General features: G+C 32.4%; 2 protein-coding genes across 3 annotated transcripts; both read left to right on the top strand.

Moving 5' to 3' along the window:
- Window positions 1–674: 674 nt before the first annotated feature.
- LOC111718483 (keratin-associated protein 10-4) lies at window positions 675–13,824 on the top strand. 2 transcript variants are annotated; one of them, XM_023494100.1, is made up of 12 exons: window positions 675–794; window positions 2,227–2,273; window positions 3,834–3,953; window positions 4,994–5,176; window positions 6,117–6,289; window positions 6,956–7,219; window positions 7,794–8,057; window positions 8,627–8,890; window positions 9,255–9,396; window positions 9,896–10,014; window positions 12,062–12,298; window positions 12,612–13,824. In XM_023494100.1, the coding sequence occupies exons 1-12, from the start codon at window positions 772–774 to the stop codon at window positions 12,741–12,743; spliced, it is 1,968 nt and encodes a 655-aa protein (XP_023349868.1). In that variant the 5' UTR covers window positions 675–771; the 3' UTR covers window positions 12,744–13,824. The 2 variants fall into 2 exon arrangements, with proteins under 2 accessions (XP_023349868.1, XP_023349869.1); XM_023494101.1 differs by having other exon boundaries at window positions 676–794; window positions 3,837–3,953.
- Window positions 13,825–16,173: 2,349 nt separating this feature from the next.
- On the top strand, window positions 16,174–21,256 carry LOC111694710 (uncharacterized). Its single transcript, XM_023463699.1, has 7 exons — window positions 16,174–16,401; window positions 16,510–16,572; window positions 17,716–17,870; window positions 18,479–18,532; window positions 18,863–18,938; window positions 19,177–19,256; window positions 20,043–21,256. Exons 1-7 carry the CDS (start codon window positions 16,375–16,377, stop codon window positions 20,077–20,079), a joined length of 492 nt encoding a protein of 163 aa, XP_023319467.1. The 5' UTR covers window positions 16,174–16,374; the 3' UTR covers window positions 20,080–21,256.
- Window positions 21,257–24,189: the final 2,933 nt, after the last annotated feature.

The following is a 24,189-nucleotide window of genomic DNA, read 5'->3' as shown; positions in this document are numbered from 1 at the left end:
TTTTAACCCTAAACATAGATAAAAGATATATATATATATATTTATATAAACATAAATTTGCAATACCTGACAATGTACATTGTACAATGTAAACAGATTATTTTTTACAAAATATTTCTTATCTTAATTCTCTTATCATCAGACAGGGATTTAAATACTTCTCAAAACCCTTCAAAGTTTACCTTACCATTAAAATTGAAGAAAGGGGGGAATCATTTATGTTATCCAAACATATTTTTGAGCAATGTTCAACCTTAATTTTTTCAAGAGTTTTGCTTAAAATCGAGTTAATTCTAAATTTTTGTACTTTTGCAATCGTTGCGTTCTACTCCTATTTTACACTTATTCATCGTATCATCGTATACCAGGCACAAATTAGTTTCATTAACAAATTTTTTACATTTTTTTCACAGAGGAAAAATTACTTCAACCCTGTATTGGATACAAAAATTTACTCTAAATCAGATAATTTGTAAGCAAAAAAGCACAAGAAGCAAATAAAAGTTAAAGCTAAAAAAAGAAATTGCTTTATTTATGCAATTTAAAAAAATCATCTTTTGTGCTGATAATGTAAAACACGACAAGATGTGTCAAAAATGTTCAGAATTGTCATTTTTCAGATCTTTAAAAATAAATTTAAATTTGCATGTCTCACAGTGATCCGATCTAATCCTATAGTGTCAAAACAATTATATTAGTTTCCAGTTGAAAACCCATAATCTACACATCACGCTAAATCTTACATAAAATAAGCACAGAGGGAGGGGTAAAATGACCCTCCTGAAAAGAATCATGTGAGTGCATTTTCAAGCGACCCTCTTTACAAAGATGGCAATACCCGATTTACAACGGTACCCTTAAAATCTTAATCTGATCAAAAACATGTGGAAGATACCGTTGTTTTTCTGAATCAAGAAGTGTTTCTTCTTGTAAGCAAGAAATGAGCAAATCACTTTTGCAGAACACCTAATAATAAAAATAAACAGTGGTACCGTTGTTAATTGGGCATTGCCATCTTTGCATGCTCACTTGAAGTTACACCAAAGCAAAAAACATTTTTTTTTCAAAAAAAATGAGTTTTAAAAGAATTTCTAATACAGTATCTTCGCTGATACGCAGAGATATACATTTAATTTTTAACTTAAAATTATGAATTATTCCTATTTTTAAACTATAAAGATATAAATGTTATTAATGTCTAAAAAACATTGATGTAGACGTTTCTTGGTATACATACTCTTAGATTTTCCTTCTTCTAAAAAATGTTTACTATTTCCAACAGTTTTGTATTTATACCATATATATTTGTGCCAGCTTGGGAACCCAGCTTTGCCTGAAAACCAAATGCTCTCTTATAAGTCAACTCACGTACTATAGAATTTTAAATAAAAATTAAAACATTCCCGTGGGTTTACAGAATTACCCAATCAAAATTTTAGGCAAGTTGATCAACAGGTTTACAAGTTATGATCGGACAAACAAGAAAACAGAGATTACTAAATAATTGTCGTAAAACATTTTTTAAAAAGTGAATATTTGCAAATTATCTTTTTTCTATCTCATGATCCATTTGACAGTCCATTTTTTTGTTAATCTTTTTTTTCTTGTGGTTTTAAACAATTCTTTTTCGATTTTGATGGTTATTATATCGTTAAAACTGACGAGGGTCAACCCAGACCGAAATATATTTTCAATAAATGTGGAACTAACATCTATTTTTTTACTCTACAGAGGTTTAGTTCATCACCATCACCGAATTTTAGAAATTACTACTTCATATTTTTAGATATCTTTAGATAACTATGCTTGTTAACCCACCTTTGCCTTGAAAACAAATTTCGCTATAAAATTTTATTAAATCAAATGTAAATGTTTAAACCAAGCTAGAGGAATAATCCTGTGATTCTACCAAAATATTGTTTACGAGTTATGTAAAGATCTGGGTTAATCTAATTCAATTCCATGCAAGATTAAAATCCTTCCTGTTTCACTCATAGCTCCTCTTATTGAATTGAGAGATATTAACCCTATTCCAGCTGGGGGGGGGGGGGCCCCTAGGGTGCCTCTGAAAAAAACCCCAGGTGTGCGACACATTTTTAGTAAGCATTGGGGTAAACGAGCTCAAATACGAAATTTTAGCATTTAATAATGTTTTTTTAGATATTAATTTTTAGGAGTTATAATTTGTATACTGTGAAAAAATGCAATAATTTCTTTTCTTTTCAGAATGGTTTTTTGGCTGAAATTTATTTTCTTTACTTTTTTATCATCAGGTAACCCCTTTTCAATATAATAAAGCTTTATTCTAATATACATATATTTGTATGTATATCAGGCTGAACCGAATTGGCAGAAACCTTTGAGGGAATAAAATCGTGCACTTCAGCTAGTTATTCATAAAAGAAGAAGACAGACTATAGTACAGGGTGACCTAATAAACATGTGAATTAAGTGAAGATTCCTTTATCGTCTTTTTTTCACGCGGCATTGTTTTGTCAACAAGATTAACACTCTGGTCTCAACTTTTTATGCACCTGAAAAATTGATAGAGATGTTGAGAAATTTGTCCAAATTCCATATTTAAAAAACATGTTCAATATAGTTGATATTAAAACCATCAATTGTAAAGTTAATAAGATGGAATACTACTTTTTTGAAATCTCATAAGACGTACACTTCTTTTTTACTTATAGTACAGTCAAATTTTGAAACACTATGTCAATTGTCAATTATCAAAAATTTAAGACGAATTTCGAGTGGCCTATTAATGCTCGTGTTTTTTGGGACACCCGTCACCAGCAGGGAAAATGTGCCAATTCCCTTTAAATACGTCTGTGCAAAAATTGTGCTAACTGATTGCTTTTGTTATCGGCTTTCTAAAGAGCTGTAAAATGTTAAAATTCAATGACTGAAAGTAGGTCTAAATATACAGATATAGTCTGGTATAGTTAAAATAAGGCATTTAGGCAGCATGCTTGGGCAGTAGGTATAAAAGCCCAGTAGGTATAAAGGCTGGGGGGTCTGAATCTATGCTTAGCCTGGGGGGGGCGTTTGGCGCCACCCCCTCCCTAGAAAAAGGCCTTCGAGAATAGGTATTGAATAGGTATTGGATTGAACGGAATGTTCATAGCCCCATTTTTCATCGCCAGCTCAAAGAAAAAAAAAATAGACCGATAACTTTAATAGTTTGGAGGGTGGAAATAGGGGAGGGTGTAAAAATATGCCAAAAAAGAGTTTTAAAAATTAAAAAATACTTTTTTTGTTTTAAGTAAATATCAAAGTGTGACACATGTTTCTTCATGCATTTTTCACGAACTTTTTAGAATATAGTGTTTAGATCTGTAGCTTCAGTCATTAAAATTCACAAAATTTCACGATGAAAGTGTCAAAAATGAGAGTGCGAACACAAAAAACTACAGGGGGGGTGGCGTCAAACGCCCCCCCCCAGCTTGTTTAGGGTTAAGTAAGGTGCATGGGTTAGTTGGAAAAGCCAGAAAATTTGAGCTTCCTAGCTAAAATACTTTTTAAGTTATCGCAAAAAAATTAGGAGTGGGGTCAAATTGACCCCCCCCCCTCAGGCCAAATAGAGTTAAAAAAGTTTACAAAAATTCCTTCAACCGTAAAGTCAGGTTTAAGGAATTACGGCTCAAGCCCCAGTTTTAAATCGTGGGCTCTGATTTCTGATTTTTATTTGCCAGACACGGACGATTTGTTTGCAGAACACAAACAGAAAAATAAAATACTGATCGGTTGCTACACATTTAAAGTTAATTCTTAAACAATCTTTTTATGCAAAGAAGAATTTTACAAGATTAAATATTTGTTTGATTAAGCAGGCCTGGGATTACAAGCTCCTGGAGATGATCCTAATCCCGGATGTTTGCCTGATGATAATGCTGAACCTCCGGCTTGTGATGATTACACAGAGCAAACATTCATCCCTCATCCATACAGTAAGCTCACAAATATGTTAAAATAATTACTAAATAACTTGTTCTTACGTTTGCTTATAGATATTGCACTGATTATAAAACTAATTTTAAGCAGAATGCTCCCTTTAAAGGAATTGATGATTTGCCACAAACTCTGATTTCTAATCCATATAACTTAGCAACCCAATGTCGTAGACCTGAGATATTTCAAACTATGAATTTTGTTAGATCAAATAATCTATGTTTGAATTATCAAAGGGTGACGCCATTAGGTTGCAAATATACAGGGTTTCTTTGATTCGAGTTTGTGGGAAAGACTCCGATTCTTTAGACTATCAGACTATAGTGACTTAAGTCAATGCTGGACTGGAATCATCCCATTGAGCACTTCATTAAGATACAATAGTTTCTAAAAGTGAATAGTTAACAATTAGATAAATTGAACGTAAAGAAGAACAAAAATAAACAATTGAATATTGAATGGCTTAATGGTAACATTTTGTGACACTGTTAATTTTATTTTGGCCATACTAATGATTAAAAATCGGTCAACTTGTTGACAGCGCTGCTGACAGAGCCTGTCCACTACGTTAATTCAGCCAACGTTCTTAATCGTTTATCCAGTCCCTAACTGAAAAAATATTTTCAAATCTGTAACTAAAAACGTATCTTTTTAATTGAATAAAACTTAAAACTTAGTTTAAAATAACAATATACTACAGTGAAACCCTTAATAACGAATACATCGAAAGAATTCATCAAATGTCATATTCTTAACTTTCCGATAATGGAATGTTGCAGATATTTAGTTTTTTAATTAAATGAGTATATGGAAATCTTTAAAACTGTTTCCACATATTCATGGCTATTTATTTATGTTCTCAAATACTGAAATTTATGTAATGTAGTATAAAACTCATTGAAAAATTGTCAAGACGACATTTGATAAATTCTTCCGATGTATTCCGTTGTATATAGAATGTTAGGCTTCTTAAATCCTCCATTTTATATCTTCCAATTTGGCTTGCGAAGTGGAATACTAACTGTATATTTTGTTTTAGACTGTAGTCGTTTTTGGGAATGTGAACCCCAAAGGGGGCATTGCCTGCTGGACTGTCCTCCTATTAACCCCTCTGAAAATCTTTATTTCAACCCAACAATTAACATTTGTGACTGGCCTGAGAATGTTGACTGTGAAATGTCCGTGGATTGTGATTGTGAGGCATGGCAAGCATGTGTATTAGGTAAACAAACACACTCCTCTTCTTCCATCAATTATTAAGAACTGTCTAGGGAGTAGAGATGTCAACGATAGTGTAACGTAACGTAAAATGTACGTTTTTGTACGTTACGTTACAATAATGTGTAACGTTTAGATATATTCTATATAACGTGAACGTTAAACGTTAACGTTATAGGACCTCATACCTAACGTTAACGTTAGAGGAATATACCCCCAACGTTATCGTTTTGTGGAAATGTAACGTTATTTTTCTAATATCTACAACTTTTTTGATCATAACGTAAAGTAATGTTTTGTTTCCAAAGGGAGCTTGAAAGTCTAAAGTTTGAAAAATGAATTGTGATTTGATTGAATATCGTAACGAAAGGATTTCTATTTCAAAGTTCAACTTATAAAAAGTGTAACGTTGTATAACTGAAAAATTTTTTTCAATAACATTTACTAAAGCTTAACGTTGTATAAGGTATTCAAGTGCAGAAAATTCGTTACGTAACGTTACTCTATACCATAAAATTTTAAAATGTGCAACATAACGTTTCAAACGTTAATACTTTTGATGAACACGATCGTAACGAAAGCTAAAATCTAGAAAAATCAAAACGTTGACATCTCTACTAGGGAGATGGATGGACAGTATTAATTCAACTTTGCTTGCCCAGAATAAAGGAATTGTTTTTTGTATAAAAACAATTTTTTTAGTGTATTCAAGCCAAACCAGCTTAAATGATCTGTTTGAAAAGTTGGGCTGAAAAAAATGCCAAGAAGCAATTAACGCACACATTTAAATCATTGACCTTTTTTCATCATACTTTAAAATGAACAAGCTAATTTTTACTCTGGAAGTTTCATAAATAATAGTATTTTTGATCATTTTATCATTTATAAACGATGGAAATAAGTGATCTTTAATTTTTATAAAAATAAAAGAGGATTATTTAAAGGTAAATGTACACCTGAATGTAAACAAGACTCCCACTGTACTGCTGAGGAGTACTGTAATGAAGGGGGAAACTGTGTTAAAGGATGCAGAGAATCAGATGTTTGTGGATCATGTGGTCAATGTGTTGATCATGTTTGCCAAGAGCCAGAGTGTTGTCTAGATTCAGATTGTCAGGTACATTACAACATTCTTTATACTAAGAACAATAATTTGATTGACCATTAAACACATTTTTTATTTGAGAAGAAACCTGGCGGCTACAAGAGCCATTATGCTATCAACCTTAAAAGTTTCTTCACAGATGGAAAATGTGTTGGCAAGATTTAGATTTTTTATAAAATATAGATTTTTATAGAAAAATGATGGCTCCGTACAGGCAATTTTTTTTAATCTTTGCTTAAACATCAAAATTTATGGGCTATAATTTGCCAGCTCTCTCTTCTTGTGCTCCTTATTTTTCATGGGGGGGGGGGGACATCCCCAAATTTTCCAAGGAAGGAGGCTTCCCTCCAATTTTCCAGGGTGGGAGACGTCCCCCCATTTTTCAAGAGAGGAAGACTTTCCCCTTCCCCCCCATAAGCCCCTTCTGCTTATTCGTATTGGCTTGAGTTAAAAACTAACCAACAGCAGACCAACAGGGCAAACAGAGAGACATTATGAAGAGTAGGCACATGAATTATCTTTATTTGCAAATATTAGTACTCTGGTTTTAATTTGAAAGAAATCTAAATACTTATATCTATGTTAATAGTTTAAACACAATAAAAGGATTTCTTCAAACAGTGAATGTAATAAAATGTGTCTCTTAAACTCTTTGTAAATAATTGTTTATATCTGTAGGATGCATCCACTTGTGTGGGAGGGATCTGCACTGAACCTCTGTGTAGTGTAGATGCAGACTGTAATGAAGGAGAATACTGTAGTACTGAAGGTTGTATTCCTGGGTGTACTAGTGATACTAGTTGTCCAACAGATGAGTACTGTGATACTTCTGAACACCAATGTAAGGAAGGATGCAGGGGAGGAAATAACTGTGGAACATGTGGAGAATGTGTCAACCATATTTGCCAGGAGCCAGAATGCTGTCAGGATTCAGATTGCAAGGTAAATTAAGCCGCACTGTGAGTCAAGGGTTTCACAAGTTTTCAAAGCCTTCTAGGAAAAAATGAAGAATTGAACAGCAAAAGGCAAGTTGTTTTCTCCATTTTTTGATACTTTGACCCAAATTTTATTTATATATACCCCTTAAAATCATCTTATTTACCCCAAAATCTGCAAATTTACCCCAAAATCTGTAAGTTTACCCCTAATATCTGTAAGGAATCAAGAAAATATATACCGAGCTGTGTGTATTCTTTGAAATTAGTAATTTAAGCGTCTTGGTCTTTTAAATGGATGTGTAAAAATATTTCAGGAATCAACAAGAAATAAGTGGCAAACCCTTTTTTGTATTTTCATCACAGTGGATAAATGTATTCTGTTTTAAACATACCTGCTCAATGTAGTAAGTTAAGAGCTTGCACAGTTTCACCAAATGCAGAAATCTTAATATTTTTAATTTCGAGATAAGCGTTATGCAACCAATTCAGGTAAAGGGAGGCAAATCAAATTTTTGCTTCTCTGTATCCATTGCAATTATGCTGCATTAATATTTATAAAAACAAAAACTTTTACATAGAATGAATTCACCTGTGTGGAAGGGGTCTGCACTGAACCTCTGTGTAGTGTGGATGCAGACTGTGATGAAGGAGAATACTGTAGTACTGAAGGTTGTATTCCTGGGTGTACTAGTGATACTGGTTGTCCAGCAGATGAGTACTGTGATACTTCTGAACACCAATGTAAGGAAGGATGCAGGGGAGGAAATAACTGTGGAACATGTGGAGAATGTTTCAACCATATTTGCCAAGAGCCAGAATGCTGTCAGGATTCAGATTGCAAGGTAAATTTAGCTGAGTCAAGGTTTTACATTTTCACAAGTTTTTGAAGCGTTCTGGTGAAAAATGAAAAATTGAACAGTAAAAGGCAAGTTGTTTTCTTCCATTTTTAATACTTTGACCCAAAATTTCATTTTTTTACCCCTTAAAATCATCTTATTTACCCCAAAATCTGTAAATTTACCCCGAAATCCGTAAGTTTACCCCTAATATCTGTAAGGAATCAAGAAAATATATATCAAGCTGTGTGTAATTAAAAATTAGTAATTTAAGCGTCTTGGTTTTTAAATGGATGTGTAAAAATATTTCAGGGAGCAACAAGAAAAAAGTGGCAAACCCTTTTTGTATTTTCATCACAGTAGATAAATGTATTCTGTTTTAAACATATCTGCTCAATGTAGTAAGTTAAGAGCTTCCACAGTCTCACCAAATGCAGAAATCTTAATATTTTTAATTTCGAGATAAGCGTTATGCAACAAATTCAGGTAAAGGGAGGCAAATCAAATTTTTGCTTCTCGATATGCATTGCAATTATGCTGCATTAATATTTATAAAAACAACAACTTTTACATAGAATGAATTCACCTGTGTGGAAGGGGTCTGCACTGAACCTCTGTGTAGTGTGGATGCAGACTGTAATGAAGGAGAATACTGTAGTACTGAAGGTTGTATTCCTGGGTGTACTAGTGATACTAGTTGTCCAACAGATGAGTACTGTAATGTCTCTGAACACCAATGTAAGGAAGGATGCAGGGGAGGAAATAACTGTGGAACATGTGGAGAATGTGTCAACCATATTTGCCAGGAGCCAGAATGCTGTCAGGATTCAGATTGTGAAGTAAGTTATATAAACTATTAAAGTTCTGGTCATTTAATGAATTACCTGTAAACAAACATAACATAAATATAGTAGCTTGAGAACACAACATTGCCCAGGGTACTCATAGTTACTCTTGCCGTTTCCCCAGACTTGGTTGTTAATTACTATTTTAGCTATATTTCCCTGCAAAAGTTTACCTACTCAACTTAGAATCTCGAAACCAAAGTAAGAACATTTCCATGATTCTCCTGAGTTCCCAATTTTGAGGTTAATTGGTCTAGGGGTCCTGGAGTTATTATTGGACATCAAAACAAACAGAGATTACTACTTTTTATTAAAGAATGATTGTTATTTATTATGAAAATATATATTTTTATGCTAGGATGGAACTGTTTGTTCAACTGCTAATGTGTGCATACCTGGATGCCGATCTAGTGAAGATTGTCCTGGTTGGGATCAAATCTGTAATAGTTCCCTCAGCAATTGCTTCTACTGCAACCAGATTACTCACCAGTGTACTCAAGGCAGGACCAATATAATTTCACAACTAATTCTCATTTTCTGGGAAATAGATTTTGGAATTATCAGAGTTATTGTTATTGTTATTCTGTTCATCATAAACTAAACTGTTTCATTTGGGGTGCAAAATGATGCAATTTTTTTAACATTTTGTATAAACTTTATAAAAATATAATGTTTAACAGTTTAACTGTGCCAATATGAGGGATAGAGGCTGAAACTTCCACGCACCTCGGACCCTTCAGTAAAAGTAAATTAAAACTAAAGTCTGACGGCGTCAATATTTGTTGCTCTAGCTAGTCCTATTGAGTGTCTCCTTCATTTACCCACTGACCGGTTGATACAGTAAAATCTGGAAAAGTTGACTGGGCTCGGAAATTCAAATGTACTAAAGCTGCCCATTCTTCAGGAGTAATAGGGATGTTCTGTCAAAAAAAGCTTGCTTTTCATTATTTTATCGGAATGGAATTTTAGAGATGGCATTTTATTGACTCTTGATTGGAGGTTGTGATGCAAGCCCTAACTGTGGAGGATATGCTTGTAACAATGATCATGAATGTCTTGTTGGACTCCAGAGTATAACATTAAAGACTCAATCCTGTACTGGATGCCAGGGGGCCCAGGTAATAACAACTTGAAATTCACCATCATTTAACTGAACATATTATGCCAACTAAATAACAAAATTGCTTTATTAAATAAATAATGAGAAGTAGAAATAAGAAATTTAGTTAGTAGAGTTCTGCACTACAAATAATAGAAAATAGATTGAGAATTGAAATATTGCATTAAACAATTCTATTAATGTGGTAGTTTCCATTTCTTACAGAAGTTTTTTCAAATATTTAGAAAAGTTTTAGAAATTAAAGTGACAGTTGAAAACTCATCTATTCTCAATATGCTTGGAAGTCGAAAAAACAAATATACTTAGGATCTTTCGTTGTAATTTCAAATGACATCCATTGTTTCTGAAGGAGACATCTGTATGAGAAATCATAATTGAAAACAATCCATTTTTAAAGAGGACTGATTTTTATATGTAATGAATTCTTGACCAGAAATAGCTGTGAAGGGTACTGTTATGAATTGAACCAGCAACTCTAAAAATGCAGAGTTACTTCAAATCAAATCTGTGATAGTTCCCTCAGCAATTGCTTCTACTGCAACCAGATCACTCACCAGTGTACTCAAGGCAGGGAGCAATATAATTTCACATCTAATCCTCCTTTTCTGGGAAATAGATTTTAGAATTATCAGAGTTATTGTGAAATTTATTCTGTCCATCATGAATTAAATGTTAGAAATGTTTATTAAATTTGGGGTGCAAAATGCTGCAAATTTTTTAAACATTTATTATTATATAAAAATTTTAAAGTTTGACTGTGCCAATATGAGGGATAGAGATTGAAACTTTTGTGTCCGAATTTAATAAATAAATTAAGGCCGCATCTCAAATCCCCAAAGGCCGGGTTGAAATAAGGGCGGGCCAGCTTGAATCTTGAAAAATTTAATACAATTTTATGTGGAACCAATCATATTTGAGCCGCGGCTTGAATTTAAGCCACGGCTAACATTCTTTAAATTCGGCCTCAGGAGTAATAAGGATTCTCTGTCAAAAATAGCTTGCTTTTCATTATTTGTATGTGCTTACCACAATCTGAATGGAATTTTAGAGATGGCATTTTATTGACTCTTGATTGGAGGTTGTGATGCAAGCACTAACTGTGAAGGATATGCTTGTAACAATGATCATGAATGTCTTGTTGGACTCCAGAGTGTAACATTAAAGACTCAATCCTGTACTGGATGCCTGGGGGCCCAGGTAATAAAAACTTGAAATTCACCATCATTTATATGTTTCTTAACTAAACATGTTACGCCAACTTGTTCAACTTCAACAAATTTTTAGTTAATGATATGCTAAAATAGCAAAACTCTTTCCTTGCAATAGATTTAGATCTTTAATGTTTCTTGTCTTGTATATATATATGTACATGAAATATATATGCTGCTGAAGAATGTCCAATATGAAACACAGTGTCCAGCAATAATCAATCTTAATAAACAATAAAACATGCTTTAGACTTATTTTATATATATTGCAGTTGCCCAAGAAGTTACATGCACTTGCCGGGTTAAATTACAAGAAAGAGAGAGATAAGTATACCTTTCTGAGTCGAGCGCTAGGCTAGAACAGGCTAGGGGGCTGAACACCATCGCTAGAACAGGCTCTTGCTCTGTCTTGTAAATCAATGCAGCATGTGCATGAACTTCCTTTAGCTTTTGCCTATATATTATACATCATATTTTATGAAGAAAATTTCCCTGATTTTTGGTCGACTTTTAAAATTGTTGACAAATAAAAAAATGAATGAGGGAAACATTTAAAATTTGACCGGCTATAAACCTGGAGAGTTTCTGAATAATTTTAGTTTTTTTGACGTTCCAAGAGGTTTAAAAAAAATTAAAATTTTCGTTTCTGTTTTAAAAATGTTGTAGCTCAGATAGCAACAAGACCATAGGCTCTACCTAGATTTGATTCATACATCTACCACCTAATACTCCTTTAAAAGAGTGTTTAAAACTGTGTTCCTAATTCCTCAAATTGAATGTTTGTGTTCAAATAAATAAGTAATCTTTTTGTAATAATTTTCATTTTTATATATTTAGGGATCAGCAAAAGAAGATGGACCATTTATTATTCTTCTGGGAGGTGGAGGGCAGACCTGTAATACAAAGCAACTAGATAATCCAGACAAAATAGATTTTGACAACGGCAAAGTTGCATTGTTTTCTGATTCAGACCTCCTCCAGTCATGTGATAAAGCTGATCTAGGAGATCATATTATTGGTGGATCTGTACACTGGACTGCTAATCAAGGGCTTTGGCAGCCGGCTAAAAATCAGGTAATACTTTTATTCAGTCGATCATTGTTTAGTGACAGGGGGTGAAAGGGGTGAGAAAAGTGAAAGGAGTGAAAAGGACTAAATAGTGGGGTAAAGACTGGAAGACTTGAGGGGTGATGAAGGTGAAGAACTGAGGGTCGGGTGAAGGGGGTATCAGGAAGAACTGAGGGTGGAGTGAAGGGGGTGTCAAGAAGAATTAAGTTGGATGAAGGTGACATTTGGAGGGCTGAGTATGACTTTACTTTTCTTGATAAATTTTCATATTCTCACAAAAATGTGAATTCAAAAACTATAATTAAGAATAAATATTTAGATCCAGATAAACTGGAGCGATAGTTCTGTAGGAGGTGAATGTTGTTGTATGAAAGGACCCTCCTTGAGTTCTCAGAACAGGATTGGAAGCCTGTATACCTGTACAAAATGTTCTTCACATCCTGGATGTTAGATACGTTCTAGACAGAAATATTATTTTTCTGCAACGCTAATCCAAAAAGCCGGACATTTTCCCTTTCATGCTTTTTTTGTCTTCCGCAGCCATAAGCCACGACCGTTGAGTCTTCCATGCCACAACATTTGAGTCATCTGGTAGTTTTTACATGTTCAAATGGTAAATTTAGTGTCTTGAAATAGTATTTTTTTAATTCAGCCGTGTCATTCAAAAGATATAAATATAAAAAACGTTATATTTAAGTTGTAACTGGAAACACAATTAGATTCCTTTTGATGTATAAACTGCCAAAGGTATTTTCCTCTTAAACTAAATTCAAACTTCCCTCTAAAATGGCTTATTTTTGAAAACATTATAAACAATAAAATGATGCATCATATTATACTCTTTAAGTTCAAAGGGCGCCCATAACCGAAAAAGTGCACTATTTAACGAGGAAATTGCAAAAATAGATTTTTTTTGTGGAAATCTGTAACACTTAGTTGTAATTGTAATATTTCTCATCTTTTCTTTTTCTATAGACTCCCACAAACAATTTGTTTTGGTGCACACAATTGGCACACTATGATATAACATCTTCTTTGTATAATGAAAAGCAGTTCATTGATCTTTAAATTTATCATTTAAAAACGCAAATACTGCCAAAAGAATCAAATGTTGTGGCATTGAAGAACGAACGGTTGTGGCTTAGGCAGAAGGTTAGGGAAGTTACGTGCGAATGCCAAGTTGAATTACAAGACAGAGAGAGAATCTGTTCTAGCCGGGCGCTTGGCCCCCCAGCCTGTCTTAGCTGTGGCGCTTGGCCCCCCAGCCTGTCTTAGCTGGGGTGCTCGGCAAGTGCATGTATCTTCCTTGGGCAACTGCCTTTGGCTTATGGCTGCCAGAAGACAAAAAAAGCTAATATGTGACAAGGAAGGGTAAAATTTTGTGGCTTATGGCCGCTTGCCTTCCCCCACTCATCCAAACAAAAGATTTAAATGCGTAAAAGATTCTTTGCCAAGAATTCTAAAAATCAAATTACAGAAAAGTTTTTAAACAAATTAACAGTTCAGGCGAAAATATATTTGATATAAATTCTTTTTATCGTGATTCAAAATATACATAATATACACTATTGCTCAATTATTTATGCATAAGTATGAGAAAGTTCTCATGAAATAACAAAATTGCTTTATTAAATAAATAATGAGAAGTAGAAATAAGAAATTTAGTTAGTAGAGTTCTGCACTACAAATAATAGAAAATAGATTAAGAATTGAAATATTGCATTAAACAATTCTATAGAGGTAGTAGTTTCCATTTCTTACAGAAGTTTTTTCAAATATTTAGAAAAGTTTTAAAAATTGAAATGACAGTTGAAAACTCATCTATTCTCATCTATGCTAGGAAGTCTAGAAATCTATAAAAAATAATTAAACCTAACGTCAACTGTTTTCAGTTTATTTACACGAAAACAAATAAACTTAGGATCTTTTGTTGTAATTTCAAACGACATCCATTCTTTCTGAAGGAGACATCTGTATGAGAAATCATAATTGAAAACAATCCATTCTTAAAGAGGACTGATTTCTATATGTAATGAATTCTTGACCAGAAATAGCTGTGAAGGGTACTGTTGTGAATTGAACCAGCAACTCTAAAAATGCAGAGTTACTTAAAAAAAGTCTAATTCTTTTTAAAGTTAGTAAATAAATGTACTTTTTGTAATTAGAGACTTGCGCATTATGACTTGTTCAGTTACTTGATACTAAAATTTTCTTTTTGATATCTAAACTTTATTGTTCAGTTTACCATTTTTCAAAAGTTTAAATACTTGTAAAATTCTACAACAAAGGAATTCAGTTTCTGCCACAAAGTCGAATTTTGTTTTCCCTAAATCTGTACAGCCCATTGTCGTAGACCTTTGATATTTCAAACTTTGATATCTGTTAAATAAAAAAATCTGCGTTTGAAATATCAAAGTTTATTAAACCCAGTTGCAGAGATATAGCTGGGTTTGAAAAATAGAGTTAGTGGCAAAAACTCAGTTCCTTTGTATAGGTTTATTTTAAAACTATTTATATATTTCATACATTTTGCAGAGAGGATGTTCTTTACCCAAGCATTCTGGTCCTTTCTTCTAGCATATTTTGTTGTACATGTATTAGTGTTCATTTTAATAAAAGTACATTCTTAATATCAATCAAACATGACTTAATTGGAGAAAATGTCAGTGTTGTTATAAAAAAAAATCTTTAAAACTAGAAGTTTTGAATAAATTAAATAGTAAATTACAATTTCCATATCAATGTAAAACATTCATGAATAACCGGTGTCCAAATTTAATGAATTTAAGCCGGATCTCAAATCCCCCAAAAACCGGTTTCAATTGAGTGCCGGCTTAAATCTTGAAAAATTGAATACAATTTTAAGTGGAACCAATTATATTTGAGCCGCGGCTTAAATTTAAACAACAGCTCAAATTCTTTAAATTCGGCCTTGGGTTAACATAATTAGTTTTCTTGCAAATTAAGCCGAAGTCATACTTTTAAGACCAAATTATGTCTGAGAAGCTTTCTAAGTCACAACTTTTTCTAAGACTTATTCCAATGCACAACTAAGACTCATTTTAAGGCACCATTTAAAGACAAACTCATTAGACCTAATTATCTCTAAGACACTTTTCTTAGTCACAGCTTTAAGACACATTCTTAGTCACAATTCTAACTCAAACCCATGTGTCTATAAGTCATGGTAAGATATACATGGTAAGTTAAAAACACAGTTACATCTAAGATTGTACGCTCGGTTCGAGGACTATTATAATTTTTCCACATTTTTGCGGACAGTCTGATAAAACTAAATTCCCTTCAAGTATCTCAGGTCGATGATAAACCAGAAAATACAAGTAAGGTGTTTTTCCCTAGCACTCTCATATTTGATAGTATCATCGTGAACTTGTAAATGGTGGATATCGGTATTAATGCAAGATCCAGTGTCTTTCGTAATCTCGAGATTAAATACTGATTGTTCTCTTGCTGTTTATCTCTGCAGATTAGTTAACCGATCTGGATTCAGGATATCGCATTCTAAAGTTTTTAGTTCAGCACATTTTTCCATTTGAATCTTCTCATTTTTTCACTCTCAACTTCAAGAGTGATTCAGGTCATTCTTTCATTTGCACTTTTCATTGAGAAACAGGGTTCCCCACAGAGAATGAGACTTCAGAAACAACTAAACAGAATCATAATAGATTGTTTCTGTATATTAATAATTCTCTTCATCTGTACTTGGTAATTTCTTTGCTAAATCATATTATAAGCTATTTCATTACTTAATAGAATAGAAGACTAAATTTAAGTTTGTGATCATAATATTTAAGAGTGTCAGGTCCTCTTTGTAGTATCATCCTTTGTGGGTAACCCTGTACATAGGTAGAAACCTTTGCGTTAAAATTTTTATTCACAGCGTCAAAAGTCTCATTTTATGTGGATAAATCTTTTATAGACTAATCTAAAGTCTAATGTTGGAATTCTGGTCTTTATAAAATAGTTGATTACTGTAGAAGAACAGGAAATAATCTTATTATCTCATTATATTCTTCAGTCAAGATCAAACTTTCCACTGAAAACTTGTAATTCTGGTTTTCATGAAGAATAATTCTTCTCTAACTGAGGTATGTAATTCCTTCTTAAGCTGAGCTTATTTAAGAATTAAATATATAAATATCCAATAAGATCCTTGGAAACCTGATGTTGAATAATAACATTAACAATACCTTCAGCCTGATAAACTGGGTTCTAGAAGTCCCTGGGATGTGTCTCTGATTTTTACACCTGAAATGAAGGTAAAAAAAAGTCTCTTTTTGAATTTGAATATTATCCCTTTTTAATGGATTCTCAGAATAAAAACTTTTCTTACACATTTAGTATTGATGTCTATTGAGGTTGGTTTGAAACAAATCCCCTTCTCAGAAACATTAAATAGAAATGAAAGTTTTACCTCAAATAATTTAAGTCTTTGTCGCAAAATCCTTTGATTCTAATCCTTTTTCTTTGCAACCCAATGCTGTAAACCTTAGATAAAGGAACTGAGTCTTTGCCACAAACTCAGATTTTCTAACCCCGGATTTTTTTACCCCGATGTCGTAGACTTTTGATATTTCAGACTATGAAAATATCAAAATCAAATCCTTATAAACTATAAATTCCTTTATGATCGAATTATCTAAGTTAACCCTGTTCCTGCTAGCACACTGCCTGAATGACTGCTTTTGCCTGTAACAAACTAAATCTTTGTTTTGACCCACTTTCACTTGTCAGATTTGATAAAATTTAGCTTTTTGGAAAGACTATGACATAAGGAAACGGATTGCACAAGTTTTGCGAAAAAAATTGCAAATTTTTTGCAAACAACTTGTCAAAGGAAATTTGCACATTTTTAGTTTTCTTGATTAAAAATCAGGATATTTAAAATTTTGAAAATTTTTTATGCATATTTGAAATGGCATGGTGAAGGGCCTTTTAAAAATGTATAATTTTTCATTTTTTGGACAAATTTTTTTTTGCAAACATTTTTACTATATAACTGGATTTTGCGTTAAAAAATTCTATTTTTGCAAATTTGCAAATTTTTTTGCAGATTCTAAAAGTAAAGCACAAGAGCTTTCTAATGATGTATCATTTGTCATATTTGGACATAAAACATGGGATTTAGAGGGGGGGGTCAAATTGACCCCCCAAGCATATCCTGGTTTTCAAGTACCCCAGCAGGGATAGGGTTAAAAATATCAAAGGTTTGCACACCTTTCATTTTCACTTAAATAGTCATGTTAATTACAGTTTAACTAGTTAATCAATTGTAGAATGATTAAGGTTCATATTATTCTATATAAAATATATCAAAATTGTTCGTATTCTGTTATATGTTTTTTTTATTTCTTTTTCTGCAGATCTACAGAAAAACATTACTAAAATTTTTGCTATCTTAGGTTTACTGTGCAGTTCTCTTCATTCTATTCCTCGTCACTTTCCTGTTGGTCGTAGCAGTGGTTCTTTGTGTCAAGTCCTGTTTAGCTCAGAGAGGATTTGGAGCTGAATGTTTTGGGATTGCAAAATATGATTTCACATGCCAACACATCTGCAGGTAGATTCTACCTCCAGTTGGGGATTCATATACAAAGTGTTTAATCACGATAGAAAATTTTTTTTTTCTGTGAATTAAAAATCCGTTAGCCAAAATTGAGAATAAAAAAAAACCTTGAATATCTTAATAATTTTTAATTTTACGAAGGGTAATATTGAAAATTGAACATGCCACTCACTTTGAGGTTACGTGTACAGTCCCTTTAATAAGTTTTTTTTTATAAATTTCATATCAATGATATGCTAAAAGGCCTTGGGAGGTGACAAAGGAAATGAGTTAGTGTGAAAAAACGAAATCTAGACTTCTATTTGACTAATTACTAATGTATGATTAAACGATTCTTTCCGCTCGGCAACAGCATTTACCGTTCTTTTTCAACCTTTTCTTATCAAATTCTTTTTCATGGCGGAACTTTTCTTTTCTACTTTTCTTATTCATAGAAAGTTGCATTAAGCTTGTCTATTCAGAAGGAAAACTAAAGGATCCTGAATATCAAACTATTTGTATTCTCTTTTTACAGAATTTCAATTACAAGTTATTCTGACAATCAAAAAGAATTTGAAAAATTCAAGAACTTTGATTTCATTTTTCTTTTTTTTATTTTTCAGCGAATTATCTTATTTCTCTGAAACACTAAAATCAGCCAACACACCCTGGTTTAGGTAAGAAATAAGCTTCTATAAAGAGAGTTTACTAGAATTTGACCAGAGGAAGGGACTAAACAAATGAATTTCTAATTGTTTAAACAGTAATCATAATTTTAGATGTATATTTTTCATGATAGAAACTATAGGAGGGGGGTAGGGGGATCTTTTTCAATTTGCTATGAGAGTGTTTGTTTAAGAAATTATATCTTTTAAAATCTTTTAAACTTCTTAACTATTAAATTCAATATGTTCATTGTTCACCTTAAAATTGAATATTCTGTTTTGTTAAAAAAGATTCAGCTATTCATATCTTTATATTTTAAAATTGAAATTCTTTAATTCAAGGACAAAAGACGGGTTGTGTGGAAAAGAATTCTGCCGGAGTTTAGATTGTAGTTGCTGGAATATTTCTTTCAAAAAGGTAACAACATTATTAAGTATTATACCAGATGATTTACAAATTATTGAAAGATGCTTAAAGCTAATATTTATAGCTGAAAAGGACTTCAAAGTTTAATTTTAAGTGACCTTCCATTTTAAAGGGACTTGCCTGATTCACAACGGTACCATTACAACCATTGACTGATAATCAAGTTTTTGGGTTTAAAATTAAAACTAATGAGGAGTAAAGAAGTCACAACAAATCAACTTATATTAAGGTTGTAGATTGTAATTGTGACTATGGGGACCCATATTGTGGAAACTGGAACTGCTTTTGTATTCAATTAAAAATCAGAAGGTAATAATTTTATAAGATAAAAATATATGTTGTGTCAATCATCTTTTTTTTTCTGAGCAAGCGATTTAAAAAATTCTGGAAAATACGGCTCGGGTCTAAGCTGTCGTTGGGCCTCATTCATGGCTTAAGCTTCCGGATTCAAGCTGCATCTTATTTTCCACAGAGTTCCCCATAGTCACAATTACAATCTACAACCTTATTATAAGTTGATTTGTTGTGACAGGCGGATTTTTACGATTGGAATTTGAAATTGACGCATTCCGGGTTTTGATGAGAACAAGACTTAACTTGAGCCTTATTCTACACTAAAACCAACCAAGGTTGGTTTTATTTTCATTGGGCCTAACTCCTAATTCGAGCCTAAGATCTTGCAGCTATCAATCACGTGACAAAAGATGTTGTTAGCGTTGGGTCGAAGATCGGGTCTCAAAGTCGGGTTTACGGAATTACGGCTCGAGTCGAAGTTTTTTAATCGCGGGCTCTGATATATTTCTTTGCCAGAAGATGTAAGGCTGTAAAACAGGGACCGAATTTAATGAATTTGAACTGTCTACCACAGGTTCAAATTTAAATCACCGCTTACTTCCTAAATCCTTAACTTTGTATCGGTGGGTTCAAATTTGAACCGGCAGTAGCTCAAAGTAATTAAATTGATTCGATTCCAGAACTACTACTAATTCTAATTAAAAACAAATAATATTAATTGAATCATTTTTTCTTTCAAACACGTTACAAAACAATCTATTTTAATTTAAAATTAGATTAATAAGAAATATTTAAATTAAGGTTTGGTTGTCAAACAAATGAAGTCGCGATTGCTTAGAAGAAAATTGTGAAGTTTGAATTCAAAGTTCTACATACCTTAATTTTCTAATCTCTGCGTCTTTTGAACCTGATTGTGTGAACCGTTGATATTTTAAACAATTAGATCTGAAACACCTTTAAAATATCAAAGCTTTACGAGTACTACGACATCGGGTTAACAGATACGAGGAATGCCCATTAAAGTTTACGAATTTTGTTTAAAAGTACTTTTAGACATCTCAGCCATCTATTTTTTTCTTAAAAGGCACACTTATATTTATACCGGTTTAATTTTCTGACCAGCTATTGTCAATCAGATAATTATGTTGGACGCAATTAGATTTCTCCTAAGAGACGTAAACGTTGCTTGCTTATAAAAGATTTTACCTATAAACTCCAACTTTACCCATTGATGCGTGTTCTAGAGGTTGGGTATATTTAAGATCAAAGCCTTTTTTGTAGAAAAGGTCCGTGAGGGCTTTTATAGTTGTAATATACGTTTCAACAAACTAATAGCTTTTCCCAACACCTCTTTGGAGCAAATGTTGTCCAAATCTTTGCCATTTTTCAAATCTTGCTTTACAACATTGTCTGCAGCAGCATTTCACTTGATAGACTTATTTAACTTTATCAACTAAGAATCATCGCGAATTTAGCCCGAGAAACTTTGAATTTTTCAACTGTTTGTGAGGTTGTTGTGAATTTTTCCTGCTCAGACATTTCCTCTTTCTGCCAACACTCTCCACTATACTTTTCCTCTTTTAGTCCGCACGTAGACTGTTGCCGTGTCCATATTAATTCCTCTAATGCATTGTCCTCTTTCCCATGTTGGTATCAAAAACGTTCCCGTACTGTGACAGCGGAGCTGAACAATCTCTGGGAAAATGCGAATTACATAGAAATAAAAGGTTTGACGAATAAAGTCCATTGTAGGAGACAAGCGTGTGATATGCTGAGACGACTAGAAGTACATTAAAAAATATTTTCGCAAAACTTTTTGGGTATTAGGGTAAGAAAAATAAGAATTTGAGCTAAAAGTGTGCTGTTCCTTTTGATCTCAATTTGATTTTGGATTCAATCTTAATAAATATAAATGTAAATATACATATATATATTATGTGTGCTGCAAATTGATATGTGTACATATGTAATGATGCCTTTTAGTATTTTTTATACAAAGGAACTGTAGACATAAATCTAAGCTATCCTACATTTTAAAGTAAGGGTAAATTTTAAAAATTTACTTGTATCAATAAAATAAAAAAGGTATTTTTGTATTAATTGTGGTATCTGTACAAAAGTAACAGCTGCGAAAAGGAAGACAATTGATATCCTTGAGTAAAGAGGCTAAAGGTTGCTCGCCACCATTATTAGTTATATCTATCTGATGTCCCTGTCTCGAGAATATCATATAAAACTGTGTTTAAGTTATACGCCAACTCATCTCTATGTGACATGGTATTGGAATCAAAGTAATTAAACAGATCATATTCAGAAAATACGGAACAAATCTAAACATTAATTATAACACACTCTCAGAGGTAACCAGAAATTTTAGGTAAATATAATACTTATATTCATTTTTAATAGATATAATTGGTTTTAAATTTATTTCGTCTGTATCAGGTTACCAGAATTTCCACCAATGTCAGTGCCATGCAGTATCTGTTCATGTGGCTCTGTCGACCATATAGCTCATATAAATGAGTTTTTTTTTCAGCCTATTCATTCTTTCATTTTACCCTAACAAGCCCTTGAACGATAGAAAGATTATACTGAACAATTAAAGATTAAGTTTTACCGATTTGATTTTAGCTTAGAACTCTTTCCATGGAGGGTCACTTCGATTTACAATTACAGTTTTCTTTTACATTAAAGAGAAAACTTTGATTTTAGATTTAAAATAAAAAGTTTTAATAAATTTCGTAGATAATATTTAGAGAAAGAAAAGGGGTGTAAGGAATATAAAAAGATAATTCATTTCCCTTGTTTTTAGATAAATAGAATATAGAATAATTTGTGAATTGGGCGGGTGAATGGTTCATATATTCTCATAGAAAATCTAATATAGGCTTTATGCCTCCCCCTGGATCCATATCTGAAGTTAGAGGAAACTTTCTCATACCAGCAAACATATATATATACAGAGTGTCTCAATAAAAGTTATCTTGTAGGAATTGAAAGTGGTTTTTCAAATTGGAATTCTTTCCAAAAAAGCAATTCTTTTAGGAATTATAACATTTTTTTTAAAAAATGTTATATATTTGCCCTTTTCATCTAAAATAAATAAGGTAGTCTAGCTGAAAACTTAAGGATTGGATACTTTTAATCCCGATCTCTTAATCTGGATATCCAATGAGGACACTTTTAATTGCCTTCATTCTTTTTCTCGCCCTGCTTGTTTCCGACCAATGAGAGTTCACTATTAAGTGACACACACAATTTCAAATTTAACAGCTTCTCTGATTTGCTGTTCTGGTTTCTCCATCCCCACTTGATATCCATAATTCTAAAGCTTTCAGCTCTTTTCTGTGATAGGTCTGATAGGTTATAGGTCTATTGATTTCAAATACACCCTGAATATATTGTATTCTTTTCATTTTTAAATAAAAGAGTAGATTTATATAGGCTTTAATTTACAAAAAAGCAAATACAAAATCTTCATCTGGAAAAGTTACCTCCAACCTTTTTAAGAGCCTAGCTTGGGTGCCTTAACGGTGGGTCATCAAAAAAGTCAAATCGATCCATCCCCACTGGATGTTTATTTTAACTGATTAAAAATATTTTTAAAAAAACATTTACTTCAATTATTCCAATGTCCTACATCTTTATTGTTTGTCCAACGGATATTCAATACAAAATTTCCAAGCTCAGGTTTAAGGGTCATGCGAAAGGAACTGATTTCTTTACACAAACTTAGATTTTATAATTCGTTTATCTTTTTCAACCAAATGTCGAAGCCTTTAATATGATATTCCAAATTATTGTTCATGTTTGAAATATAAGGTTTACATCGTCAGGTTGCAAAGATAAGTTATAGGGCTACGAAAACTTGATTTTGTGGCAAAAACTGAGTTACTTGAACTAAAGTTTAGTGTTGCCGTCATCTATTTTAAATTTTATTCGTGAAGATTCAAACAGTAAAGAAAATATAAAATAGTTTTGATAAAAATAGAATATCTTTATGTTTATTTCTAGAAATACTCTTTTGTTCTTGTTCTCTATGTGAAATTATATCTCCAGTGAGGCATGATATCAGATATTCTTCTTAACTTATGCAATACCGAGTAACATGCAATACATTTCTGTATATATTTCATGTTAGATTTTTAAAAAACATTGTTATAATTTTATAAAATTAGGTTGCTCACCCTTTTCAATTTAAATCTTTATAAAACCTCCCGAGACTATATTTATATTATTCGAGGGTTAGATTAGATTGAGAAACTATCTGGACTGAGCGCTGCGTATAGGAAAGGCTGGGGGGGGGGCGAGCTCAGCAGCTCAAACAGGTTATGGGGACAAGCGCTGCGGCTTTAACAGGCTATAGGGGACCAACCGTCGCGGCTTGGCAAGTCGCGCGAGGTAACGCTGTGAATCGGCCTTGCCCATGTTACCCTGTTTATGAAGAGTAACTTGAAATTAGGTCTGAAGTCCCTTTAAGTAAAGGTAAACTTTAACTTTAACTCAAAAATTATATTCAAACCGTTAAAAAGGTGGTTTAGATATTTTTATCAATGTTTAATGCATGTCTAATGGAAATTTATTATTCTATGGTAGAAAATAAAATTATATGATATGATATATGATATATAATATATGATATATGATATATGATATATGATGATTAAAGTTTATATGATGTATGATATATAATATATGATATATGATATATGATATATGTTACATGATATATGATATATTAAAGTTTATATGGAGTATTCATGCGAATAACAAACTTGATAGAATTATTTTGCTAAAATCTATTTTCTTCCACAAAAAAATATGTCTAAATAAGTTATTTCTTTGCATCTATTCGAATAAAAAAACATCGTAAAAAATGGGTACCGAAATACCAACATTTTCATTCTAAATCTCCACATTTCGTTAGAAATAAAGTTCCAGAGTA

This window comes from Eurytemora carolleeae, unplaced genomic scaffold (assembly GCF_000591075.1).
Source record: "Eurytemora carolleeae unplaced genomic scaffold, Eaff_2.0 scaffold68, whole genome shotgun sequence".
NCBI classification, from domain to species: domain Eukaryota; kingdom Metazoa; phylum Arthropoda; class Copepoda; order Calanoida; family Temoridae; genus Eurytemora; species Eurytemora carolleeae.
This window is presented reverse-complemented; position numbering and strand designations above follow the sequence as displayed.